The 12,862-nt window shown below is 52.7% G+C and overlaps 2 protein-coding genes across 2 annotated transcripts; both read right to left on the reverse strand.

The window, feature by feature from the left end:
- Nucleotides 1-6,918: 6,918 nt before the first annotated feature.
- LOC132008119 (small ribosomal subunit protein mS26-like) lies at nt 6,919-9,019 on the reverse strand. Its single transcript, XM_059386506.1, has 4 exons — nt 8,757-9,019; nt 8,511-8,657; nt 8,295-8,418; nt 6,919-7,155 (listed from the first exon to the last, which is right to left on the reverse strand). Exons 1-4 carry the CDS (start codon nt 8,966-8,968, stop codon nt 7,021-7,023), a joined length of 618 nt encoding a protein of 205 aa, XP_059242489.1. The 5' UTR covers nt 8,969-9,019; the 3' UTR covers nt 6,919-7,020.
- Nucleotides 9,020-9,228: 209 nt separating this feature from the next.
- LOC132008129 (progonadoliberin-2) lies at nt 9,229-10,790 on the reverse strand. Its single transcript, XM_059386523.1, is given in 2 exon segments — nt 9,229-10,306; nt 10,424-10,790. Coding segments are annotated over 2 exon segments (363 nt in total). The 5' UTR covers nt 10,578-10,790; the 3' UTR covers nt 9,229-10,097.
- Nucleotides 10,791-12,862: the final 2,072 nt, after the last annotated feature.

Here is a 12,862-nt window from a genome sequence, read left to right on the forward strand (position 1 = left end):
CATCCTGTGACAAGTTGCATGACTGACTCAGATGCTGATTTCAAAACTTTGAGTCTCATGGAGCCAGAGTGGAGAAGGGTTGTCAGGTGGGGAGAAGCAGGAACCTCTCACCTAAAGCCTACACACCTGCTCCAACTTCTGGAAGGAGAGACACACGCTTGCTTCTTAAGTGGTAATTAACTTCCTTCTAAAGTCAACCAATGCCATTGTCCTTTTTGGAGAAGTAAACATACTCTCCAAACACTCAACTCATTGGTTCCAAATGCAACACGAGTGGGGTTTGGTTCCCCCAGGCTACAGACCCCCACCAGGAGGACCCTCCTGCACCATCATGACAGCCTGTTACCACCAAACCTGGGGACACGGTGAAATGCTGAGTGGGGGGACGGCTCCAGGGGTTGTTACCACCACTCTTGAGCCTGGGGAAACAAACTATACAGCTCACCACTCCCTCCCATAAAAACAAACCGCAGTGCCTCACCTTTCAGGGTCTCTCAACCAGCACCTCACCAATGCCCTCAGAGCCAAGAGGCTGCACTGACTCCTTTTCTGGCGTGTTTCCCACTGCAGCTCACCACTGCCTCCAGTGGTGGCAAGCAGCATTGCCATGCCTTCCAGTCAGTCTCACACCGCAGCTCACCATTCCCTCCAGTGGTGTGAACCTGCACTGCCGGGCCTTCCAGCATCACGCAGTGCAGCTCTCAACTGCCTCCAATGGTCTCAAGCCACACTGGCACATCTTCCACCGTCCCTCAGACTGCAACTCAGCACTGCCTCGTCTTCCCACACCTTGCACGGTGTCTATCCATGGCACCCATCGTCTGGAAGCTCCGGTGGCATGTCTTCCAGCATCTTGCTCACTGCAGCTCAGCACTGCTTCTCTTGGCGGTAAGCTGAACTGCCTCATCTTTCAGCATCTGTTACACTGGAACTTAGCACTGCCTCCAGTAGTGGAAGGCTGAATGATGAGAGCTGCTTGATGGAATGGCAGTGCAGAAGTCTGTCACTGGATGCAGTGGTGAGTTGCATTGGGATAGCTGCTGGGAGACATTCCAATGCAGCTTGTAGTGGTGAGCTGGGAGACATGCCAGTGCAGCTTGCAGTGGTGAGACGCTTTGATTAGAAAGGGAAGATGAGATTTACTTGGTGTGTGTTTTTAACATAGAATGTGTTCCTTCATCTGACATTATTCCATTGGGCCTAGGCTGTGGTGGAATGGCCAGCATCTAAAGCTAGGTGGCTGCTTATGGTCAGATAGAGACTTGGATGATGTCTTCCATTTCTTCCAGTGGTGAGACGCTGGAAGAAATGGAAATGTCAGTTTCTGTCCCTGGAGGCAGTGGTCAGCTGCAGTGTAAGAGACGCCAGAAGGATTTGCAGTGCTTCTCATGGCCATGAGAGGCAGTGTTGAGATGCAGCACGAGTCCATGGACGGTGTAGCTGTGCAGCATGTCACCACTGGAGGTAGTGCTGAGCTGAGCTGCCATAGGAGATGGCAGTATCCCGTCACTGGAGGCACTGGTGAGCAGCACTTTAGGACACTGCAAGGAGAGGCTGTGCAGTTTCCTACTACTGGAGGCAGTGATCAGCTGCAGTGAGAGGGATGCTGGAATGCTTTGCAGTGCTGATTACTTCTACTGGAGGCAGTGATGACCTGCACCGTGAGAGGAGCAAGGTGATGTGACAATGCAGCTTGCCACCACTGGAAACAGTGGTGAGCTCCAGTGCAAGATACTGAAAAATGCTGTGCCCTTTCACGCCACTGGACACAGTGATGAGCTCCAGCGTGAGACGCTGGAAGGAGGGGCAGTGTCAATTCCCACCACTGGAGGCAGAGGTCAGCTGCGGTGCCAGAGATAGCAGAAGGCTTTGCAGCCTTTCTTACAGCCACTAGAGTCAGTGTTGAGATGCAGTGTGGGACGAGTAATTGCATGGCTGTGTAGCTTGTTGCCACTGTAGGCAGTGATGAGCTGCAGTGCACGACTCTGGGCAGAGTGGCAGTGTCGGTTCCCACCATAAGAGGTTATGAGATCTCAGCCCAAATCTCGTGAGAACTCAAGCAGTACTCGCAAGATTTTTTTACCCAAATATCATGAGAACTCATTCCAAATATGAGATGAGAATGTATTCCAAAGCTAGAGAGATCTCGTTCAAAATCTCCAGAGAACTTGGGCAATTCTATTGAGAATTTTATCCCAATCTCTCGATGTGGGTAGAATTCTCATTAGAATTGGGTAGAAACCTCCCGAGAACTCACTTCAACTGTCATGAGAACTCAGGGACACGCGATGTCAGTCCAAATCCTGGGAGATCTCAGTCCAAATCTCGTGAGAACTTCTTTGATGCTTGAGAGATCTTAGTTCAAATCTCCTGGGCACTTAGGTAATTCTCAAGAGAATTCTACCCAAATCCACAGATTTAGCCATACCCAAATCTATGGATTTGGGTAGAATTCTCATGAGAAGTCATTTAAAATATCGTGATAACTCAGAGACATCACATGACCTCAGTCCAAATCCTGTGAGCTCTAGTCCACATCTCTTGAGAACTTATTCCAAAGCTCACGAGATCTTACTCCAACGCAATTTGGGCCGAAAGCTCATGAGAAGTGGCCAGAACCCCCCAGTGAACTCGCTTCCTGCAGCGGGGCACTCAAAGGAGTTGCCTGGGCCTGGCCCGTGGTCCTGCTGGGTTGTGGCAGGAACCTCCCGAGAGCGGGCTCCAAAAGCCAGGAATGCGCGCAGGCGGCCCAAATCACCACAGATGGCCAGTTGCCCTTCCCAGCCTCCACCCCTGGGGATCCCGCCTCAGTGCCGGCAGATGGGGCCTGCCATGCCCCTAGGCCCGAACCCTAACCCTAGGTTGGGTTTTCAGGTTTCCGTCCCCAGACGCCTGGCCCCCAAGCCCTCCAGACTGGGGACCCCTGAACCACACCCCAGGACTCTGCAAGGGGCCCAGAAGGTTGCAACACAAACCTAGCGAGAAAGCGCTCCAAACACGGCGCGCACAACGCCAGCCAATTCTGACAGCTGGAAGGCGTGCAGCCTGCTCTAGATGCTCTCTCCCCCTTTTCCTCTGCCCCTCCCCCGCTCTCTCAAACACAAAAAAGCACAAGGGAGTGATGTAGCTATTAATATTTTTTACAGAATTTCAGAAAATACAAATCCCTGTCAGAATCCATTACTGGGGGCGCCTGGGTGGCTTGGCTTGGCCTCTGCCTTCGGCTCCGGTCATGGTCTCAGGGTCCTGGGATCCAGCCCCGCATCGGGCTCTCTGCTTGGCGGGGAGCCTGCTTCCTCCTCTCTCTCTTTGTCTGCCTCTCTGCCTACTTGTGATCTCTCTCTGTCAAATAAATAAATAAAATCTTAAAAAAAAAAGAGAATCCATTACTGTATCAAAGTTCATTTCACCTTATTCTTTAACTCACAGAGCCACCTAGGTGCCCCTTCACCTTATTCTTAAGAAGTCTCTACAAACTATTTCTGCTTGTTCTTGCTCTATATACTCTTAAGTTGTGAGAAACCATACTTCTAGGTTGTTCACCCATAAGCCTCAGCTCCGCAGGTGGCTGGAAGTGTGCACACCATGCTCTGGACTTCCTTGCCAGCTGGCTTCCATTACAAAAATAACCTGGGAGTCTCTGGCAAGATTTGTTTTTATTTATTTAAAAGAGAGAAAGTGTAAGCCGGGAGGAGGGGCAGAGGGAGAGGGAGAAGCAGATTCCCTGCTGAGCAGGGAGCACGACATGGGATTTGATTCCAGGACCCTGGGGTCTTGACCTGAGATGAAGGCAGAAGACCAACTGGCTGAGCCATCCGGACAACCCAGCAAGATTTGTTTTTATGGCCAGATGAAGGGTGAATCCACATTTATCTCTCAGCTTCTGGGGCACCCATGGCAGCTCCAAGCCGCCCCTAGCTTCCTGCCTGGGCCCTGGTGCTCTGACTGAAACAGCGGCCCATTAGCCAGCACCTGCACTTATGGGCTTGGGGTCTGGCAGAGGTGCAGTAGCCAGGACTGATATGTAGATGTCAAACTCACAAGATCTTGATCACTCTCCAGTAGATCACAAGATTCTACTTCTGGACTGTCTCTCTCCCCTCGGAGGCAACATTAAAAAAAAAAAAAAAAAGAATAAGGTAAAATAGAACATAAGTTCCTAGAGACTTCCAGCCACTTAACTGGGTTTTTACCCTTGGCAAGGGGAAATGCCAAAACACCTGGGGAAGATTATTGGCACTTTGACCCACAGCCCCACCCTGGAGTACTGGGGCAGGGGGCATGCAGCTTTGTCCTTGTCACTTTCGTGGGCCCTCATGTGCCTGCACAGTGTGCTGAACTTACGGGTTCTGGATTTCGAGGCCTTGGAAATGGACCAATGAATTAGACCATGTTCTTTTTCTTCTCTTTCATTTTTTTTAAGGTTTATTTGACAGAGAGAGAGCGCGCGCGCGTGCACAAGTAGCAGGAGCAGCAGGCAGAGGGAGAGGCACTGAGCAAGGAGTCGGATACAGGATCAATCCCAGGATCCTTGGATCACTGCAGGGCTGGATCCCAGGAGCCTGGGGTCATGATCTGAGCCGAAGGCAGTTGTTTAACCGACTGAGTCACCCAGGTGCCCTACTTTATTTTTAAGTAACTTCTTAACATCAACATGGGGCTTGAATTTACAGCTCCGAGGTTGAGTTGCATGTTCCACTGACCAAGCCAGGAAGGCACCCCAACAACTCTGTAGTTTTGCACAACCTAATCCTCAAGACTTTGACCACCCACCCCAAGGACATCATGGTGGCCCACTTCATTGATGTCATGTTGCTTATCTTGGACAATCAGAAGGGGCCGGAATCCAGATTGACTAGGGAGTTAAATCCCAGGAAAAAAGTGCCTACCCAGCAATGTTCTTGGGGTCAGCATACTTCTCCCCCTAGGTTAAACACAAATTACACTTGTCCCTCCATCTACCCTCACGGTGCACAAACCATGGCAGGTGGGCCTCTTCAAATCCTTGTGAAAGCACTTACGTTTGGGTACTGCCCGCCAGATGCATTTATTGGGTAGCCCTCAAATCTATGCTCAAGTGGGACCTCATGCAAGAGAAGATTCTCTGAGAGGTCCGGGTTCACATTGTGTATAGCAGACCCAAAGCATATTTGAAACTTGCGGGAAAAATCAGATGTCCTGGGCTTTTTGAAGCCATCAGGTTAACGATTAGGGTTCTATTGGAGATTAGGCATTCTTCCATGAGACACCACATTAGTCAGCACCCGGACCGTGTGCACCTAACAGCACTCTGATTCATTAGATGCAGGTACAGATGCAATTGGGCTTGATTTAACTCTGAAGGTACCAGTAAGCTGCCCATCTGTGTCTAAGAGGGTTGTGCATAAAGGATAAAAACATCAAAGCCTGGTTTATGGGTGGCTCACAGGACATACTGGCTTTAGCAGTGGACGTTAAGGACTTACAGCCCCACACAGGACATTAAAGGATAGCCGTGAAGGAAAGGCAGCCCAAAGACTGAGCTTTAAGAAAGTAGGACGCATTCTTCACCAGAGGACAGATAGTTTGTGTCAGAATCCTGATGCGGAAGGGCAGGGACTTTAGCAAGAATGAAACTGGACTTCCCAAGCTCATCAAACACTTCCACTGCATGTGATCCCCTCCTCACAGCAAAGCCCAAGGCTATGGGCAGGCACAGTTACCTCAATCCATGGCCCATAATGTGCACCCATCAGCTCTCCTGTCAAAAGTTACACTGAGCACCTGGAGTCAAGGACTGCACTGTCCTGTGCCTGGGCTCGGTGCCCCAAAAAAGGTGACCTATCAGCCTGCAAGAGGGAAACCATTGCCCTCACTGGGGCTGGGTGCAAGGAACTATAACAACTGGCCCTCTGCCTGTATCTTTCTACATGCTTCTTCACCTGAATATTGAGGGATGACCCATATTCCCTAAAAGGCTTTCGTACTTTGGGGGTTTCCAGACCGTCTCTACCACATGGTAGTTGGTGGAATAAATTAGGATTCCATTTGCTTTCCCCTGGTGATATCTGGGCAAGTTCAGGTGAATGGTGACAAAGGGGCAGCAGCTCTTGCTCTAAGAAACACTAGGATTTGAAATTGAATAGGGGCCATACATCTCTGTGTTCATTTACTAAACCTTGTCACCTTCAGTTGCAAGTATTTCTGGTACCTGTAGGGTTTGGTCCAAGGGCTGGATAAACCACTGACCTTGTAAAAGTTAACCAGGCCCCCCCTGCCAATACCAATCTGGGTGTGGTCCAAGGAAGCTGCCCATGCCAGGGCACATGTGGGTCACTGAAGCCATGGGTGGGAAGGGCCACCATAAGAAATGGGGTCTCCTCCTTGCCTTCTATGTCTTGGGCACACCAGACCCTAGAGGGCAAATCTCAGGGTCAAGCAGAAGCAGGCCAGTGGTTAGCTTCTGTCTCAGGTACTAGGTGGTATCTGGGTACTCTGGCTTGAGTCCTAAAGGTCTAGATCAGGAGTTGGCAAACTTCTGTAAAAACCCATGGAAGGAATAGTTTAGACTTTGTAAATCAAATGGTCTCTGTTGCAGCTACTAGTTTCTACCATCATAGTGTGAAAGTAGTCAGTGAATGAGTTTAGCTGTGTTCCAATAAAATTGATTTACAAAAATAAGCAGCAAGCCAGACTGGGCCCATGGACAATAACTTGTCAACCACTGTCCTTGTCCTTGATGACACTTAGTAGATAACTTGGTCGCCTGAGGGAACTATGGTCCATTATGCTCCTCTGTGAGATGACAATCTCTAAGGTCTGGAGTTTTGCTGAGTTGTACATAGGTGCAGAAGAGGACACTGTGGATGAGAATTTCTGACCAAGTGGTAGGTGCAGAGGCCAGAATGTGAGGGCTACCCCGGAACATGGTGAGCCTCCTTTTTTCATAAGAAACATCGACAGGTTTATTGCAGATCAGTTCCGACCCTCCTACCCCCATACACACATGGTCCCTGGGTGGGCACTGTCCTTAATGGGCTCTTAAGAGCCCTTGTGCTGTGGCCTGACCACCAGCCCCTCTCTGGTGATGGCCCAGTTGTAGCTCTTCGGTGAGTCCAAAGCTTCTTCCACCCGTGCCTCCAGGTTCTCTGGGGTGATGAAATTTTTTGCTTCCTCCTATTGGGAGACAGAAGACCAGATGAATGAAAGCACATACCTCCTGGCCTTTAGCCCACTGAGAGGCTCCGGCTCTCTCCCTGGATGGATGCTTGGAGCCCAGGTCCTTTGTGAGTGTCCTGATGACCTTCCCATGGAAGAACATCAGGCAGTCTTACCATATTCCTCTTTCCTAGATAATTATCCACTGGACATCTCAGCCAGAACTCCAAGTACACCAGTTGTGACAATCTCGTGTCACAATGGGTAGAATCCGTTCCTCAATGTTGCCTCAATGCCTCCTCTTCATCTCTCTCAAGCTTGTCCTTCTTCCCCTATTACTTTATTATTTTTTTAAATTTTATTTTATATATTTATTTGACAGAGAGAGAGATCACAAGTAGGCAGAGAGGCAGGCAGAGAGAGAGGGAAGCAGGCTCTCTGCTGAGCGGAGAGCCCAATGTGGGGCTCGATCCCAGGACCCTGGGATCATGACCTGAGCTGAAGGCAGAGGATTAACCCACCGAGCCACCCAGGTGCCCTTATTACTTTATTTTTTTAAAAAAAGATTTTATTTATTTGTTAGATGGAGGGAGGGAGGGGGAGAGAGAGGGAGAGAGGGAGAGAGAGAACAAACAGGGGAAGCAAAGGGAGATGCACGCTCCAAGCCGAGGATCCTGACCGGAACTTAAGTCAGACACTCAAACTGACTGAAACACTCAGGTGTTCCTCCATCTGTTACTTTAATTCAGACCCCATCCTTTCTTGCTGGATGACTGCTAACTGGTTTCTCTGCTTTTATTAAGTCTCACACCTGCCATCCTAGCCCAGAATATTAATACTTTAATGATTTATCGCCCGCAAAGCAAAATAGGAACTCCTTGCGGAAACGGGAGTCCCTCCCACAGATGCGGGCTTACCACGCCTAGCCACTGTAATACTTTTCCTAACAATTCTCACCTCTCTGTCTTTGCGCCTGCCAGCAACTCTCCTTGAATTCCTTCACTCCCAAATCCTCACATGCTAACTCTAGAGACTCAAGGCGGCTCGCTTGCTCAGTGCACGTAGCCAGAGCCCCACTGCGCCGCGCCCAGGCCGACTTCCCGGCCTCCAGCTCCAGCCCCAGCCCCAGCCTCAGCACCCCGCGAGACACGGCCCACCTGCAGCTGCAGCACTTCCTGCTCCTTGAGCTGCGCCCAGGCCTGCGCCTCTAGGGCCCGCCGGGCTTTCTCCTCCGCTTGCCGCTGCTCCTGCTCCCGCGCCTCCTGCCGCAGCCTCGCTAACCTGGGGTGGGGTGGGGCAAGACGCTGACACTGAGCGCGGCTGGCTCTCCCCGGAGCCAGCCAGCGGCCCGCCCCGCCTCCTCGCCCACTCACCGCAGCTCGAGCAGCCGCTGGTTCTCCGCCTGGTTCCAGGCCATCAGGTCGCGGTGCTCGGTAGCATCTTGCAGCGCCTTGCGCTCCGCCAGGACCCCAACCCGGGCCTCGTGCACCTTCTTCCGCACCTCGGACACGAACTCAAGCCTGGGCGGAGACGCGCCCAGAGTCGGCACCCTCTATGCCCGCCCGCTCTCATACACTGCCCGCGGCACTAACGGTCGCCTCCCCCCTTGTCACACACACCTGAGGGCGCGCACCGTCTGGCGGTACAGCCGGTAACGCTCCGTCAGCAAGAAGAATTCTACAGGATCCACCGCGGGCGGGGTCGTCACGCGACCGACCTTGGACTTGGCTGGAGGGTCGTAGCGGGTCTTCCGGCCGCGCACCTGCAATAGTAGCGGGGCCGGTGGTCCGCCCGGGGACCCCCGGCCCAGGACTCGCAGCGCGCGTATCATGGCCCAGGCCTACCCGGCGTCGGGCGCGCCGCAGGGCACCACGGGACCCGGAAGCGGCCGCGGAGCGCCACGGGACATGTAGTCCACAGGCCTTGCCTTCCCGCTCCCCCGTCCCCCCTCCCCCCCGCCCCGGGGGCCGCTCGAGGGTCGTGTGTCTGCGGACTTCGGCGCTTCCGCCCCAGGCCCACGGGCTCTGGCTGCTCCCACCCTGCGGGGTCTGCACTACCTCGCCCCCACCCCTCCCGTGTCCCTCTCGCCGGCGGGCCAGGCCCACGTCCCTCCAACCCCATGCAGGGTAGGGTCTTAGTGGGGTTGGGCGAGGGAGGGGACGGAGAGAACTCGAGGCAGCAGCTTCAGGTTCTTCACATCTTTATTAGAGGGCGACTGGGTGCGGCGCTCTACGTCCGTTCTGCAGGGGGTAGGGGCTGGTCATGATAGTTGATGCCCTGGTCACCTGGCCGCCCAGCTGCGACCTTATCCGCCCCTATCCCTCCCATCCTAGTTTTGCGGGGGATGACGCTGCCGCCAGACTGATGCCCCTGCCAGCTAGACGGCCCAGCTGTGGGCTCTGTAGCTTCCTGGGCGTTGTTCACCCTTAACACACCTGGTTTGTAAAAACCTGAGCTCACACTGACTCATTTAAGTGGTTAAGTTTTTGCCTTATAGGAATTTACAACTTCTTCCGTTAACCGCTCTCCTAGTGCACTTTAAATTTGCGAAGTAGTAATAATCTATCTCTGCACACCGATCTTCTGCAATCACTGTCATTCCTAGTGCATGTCAGTGACCACCTGGTTCTTGGTGCCCTCCTATTAGTTGAAGTTCATGCCTCTCACCTCTTTCCACTGAGGTCCTGCCCACCTCTAGAAACACTGCCTTCTCTTGACAAAGGAAGAAGTCTGGAGGACCCCACTACAGCTAGTCTTATTTATGAAGGTTTTCAGTACAATCATCTCCACTTCACTAGTGACTTCTAATCTTTTACATAGATATAAACTGTCTAGAATTCTGAGAAACAGGAAGGATAGCAGATGGTATCCTTCTGTGTGTGCCTGGGGTGTCTTAGCATGGAGTGTGTCAGTGTTGCCTTGTTATCCTCCTCTTCTGTCCACACAGCTGCCCCAAGTCCTTAGATGCAGTAGCCCCTACTGGGCCATGCCCGGCCCCTCCCTATACTTACCAGTAGTGTCTGCACCAGGTGCTGCTTCCAGTGGAGGGGCCACCAGCCTGTGGTTCTACTCTCCCAGGGCACACTGTTCTCAGGGGGAGCCAGGGTGTTGCTTGGAAGGGTTTGGGCAGTCTGGTCTGGGCTGCTTGCTGCAGTGCCCAGGACCCGTCCTCAGAAAGGAGCCAAGGCTGCGGCCTGCCCACTACTCCCACCCCAGGCTCTAAGATGAAGGAGCCCCAGCCAGCATCTTCTTCTTCCCACTCAGGCGGGGGAGACCCTTAACCCACCTAGGAGCCTTGGGGCCTGCTGGGGGTGCTCGGCTGAGCTGGAAGCTCGTTTTCCTCCAGGTTACCAGCCATGGGACCAGTGCTGGGCCTTCAAGGATCCAGGGTGGATGGTGAGCAGCAGCAGTAGCAGAAAGCCTAGTCTGCAGCTGGCCATGGCAGGGCTGCTCCCGTGGAGAGTGGACAGCACTTAAGAAGAGACACTGCCATCTATACCTCCCCCCTTTTCTTTCAGGGGCCCCCTGGACAACTGGCACTTCAGGGGCAGCTTTAGTGTTTCCTAATGCCCTTCCCACTTCTGCCACTGCTCCTCATCCCAGAGCTCCGGGATCTGCACCCCAAAGGCTCCTGGCAACTAGCCTTCCCCAGAGCCCCCGGGGGTTCCCAGCCTTGCCAGCTGAGGGTCCCCGAGTCCATCAGGTTTACCCCTTCTTCCTTCAGAGATTCCAGTAGCGGGAGAAGGTTGGGAAGAGGAACAGAGTCCGGTAAGGGGAGCTACCCAAGAGTAGCAGCAATGTGTGGGCATTTGGGGCACCTGGTGCATGGCACGCTGCCTCTATTCTCTGTAGTTTGCCATCTCTCATCCATGGTAGGTGAGGATGTGGAATGGATGTCTGATGGTGACAAGGGCAAGTGCTTCTACCCCTTGTCCCTCCTTAACTAGAGGCAGCAGGCACAAGAACAGCATTGGGGGTAAAGGGAAAGGTGTTCTCCCCTCATCAACCCCCACTCCCACCCAGGGACATGGCTCATGGGTAGAGGAACTTGGGAGGGAGAAGAGGAACAGCGTGCCACACACCCAGGACAGACTTCCAGCCAGGAGCCCCAGTCCTAGGGGAGAGCACCTTCTTCACTCACCACGGGAAAGCTCTGGATGAGGTGGCTCCTTGAGGTGGCTCCTCCAGGCGACAACAGGACCCCCAGACAGCCAGCTCTGGGATTTATTGATCAGGTGACTCCACCCTGTTCCTGGTCCACACACTCCAGTGATGTCTCAAAGAGGGAAGGGGAGTAGCCTGACACCCAACACCCTCCCCTTACCAGTGTATGTTCCTGGTGTATTTTTAGCCAGTGACCCTAGGTCACCAGACAGATTGCTCCCTCTCCCTGCCTTCCCAGGGATCTGACATGGTAAGATTCCTGCTCCAGCTTGCCCAGGCCCTAAAGAATCATCTTCCCACTTCCCAGGCTGCATCCTCAAGCTCCTGCCCTTTGGCCTACACAGCCCTTAGTCTTCTCTGATCCAAAAAGGGAACTGTGGCCTGGAGGGGGCAATGCCTGGGGGACCCTGAGTGCCACACAGTTGGCAGCCTAAGTGGGGAGCCCAGCAACGTGTAAAGGTCCGGGGGAGACGATGAGGGCCTGAGGGCTTGTTTGCCCCACTGTTAAACTGGGTTGGATGGAGCCGTCCTCATCCACACACCTGGGCACCAGGGCTGGGTCACTCCAGATGGAGGCAGGTTTGGGTGGGGCACACCTACCCCTAGGTGGTTCTCTCTCCTCCCAGGAGGCCCATGAGAGAGGGCCCAGCTAAGGGGACAGTGCAGCATCTGTGGGCCTACGAACGAGCAGGGGGTAGGAATAGTTTTGCCTCTCAAGGTTCCAAGCCTTCGCCTGTGCTCAACCCAGGACTATTCATGGAGTTGGGTACAGCTGAACTAGGACACTCGAACGTGCCCCCACTTCTCAATCTGCGTCAGTTCTGCTTTCCACTGCTCGCCAGCTATTAGCCTGGGACCAGGGGAGGGCAGAGGCCTGTTTACAGGATTAATAGCCAATCTCTGCATTTGCGCTGAACAGCAAATGCAAGGGCCAGGGTCAGGCTTGGCATTGTGAGAGTCAGTTGTCAGGGAGTAGGTATGTCAAATCCTGTGGCAAAGATTGGGGAAAGGATGGCATAACGGGCACCACAGTCATCCACAGGGACCTGGACTTCAGCTGTCCAGGCAGGAAGGCACTCATCAATTTCCAAAATGACTTATCTTTAGCAGGGACCTGAAGCAATGTGTAGGTTGTATATTCAGTTAAACTGTTTTGGGAAATAAACACTTTGTTCCTATATGTGTTGGTTAACCAAGTAATTTGGGGGGAAATATTTGTTTTGTGAAAATGACTGAGTTCACTAAGTTAGCTTCGTTCTGGTTTGGGTTTACAGAATGTTTTATTCAAAGTCCCCTGTGTTTATTTTAAAAGAGGAATGGGGTGCCTTTATTATTTCTGTAACTTGTTTATGGTTTTTCCTAAAAAACCAAACCAGAACTAAGCTTCCCAGCAGATGCTTTGGTTCCTTTCTTTCTGGCAACATCCGTAGCTCTTCAAGAACGTTTTCTATCCTCTTTTAGATTACAGGCTCTGAAATTCATCCTTCTATCCCTCTCAGCAGGGCACAGAAAGCCATTTGTTCACCACTGAGCTCCAACTAATGGTCGGCCCTTGAGGATA

This window comes from Mustela nigripes, unplaced genomic scaffold, assembly GCF_022355385.1.
Source record: "Mustela nigripes isolate SB6536 unplaced genomic scaffold, MUSNIG.SB6536 HiC_scaffold_75, whole genome shotgun sequence".
In the NCBI taxonomy this organism is placed as follows: Eukaryota; Metazoa; Chordata; class Mammalia; order Carnivora; family Mustelidae; genus Mustela; species Mustela nigripes.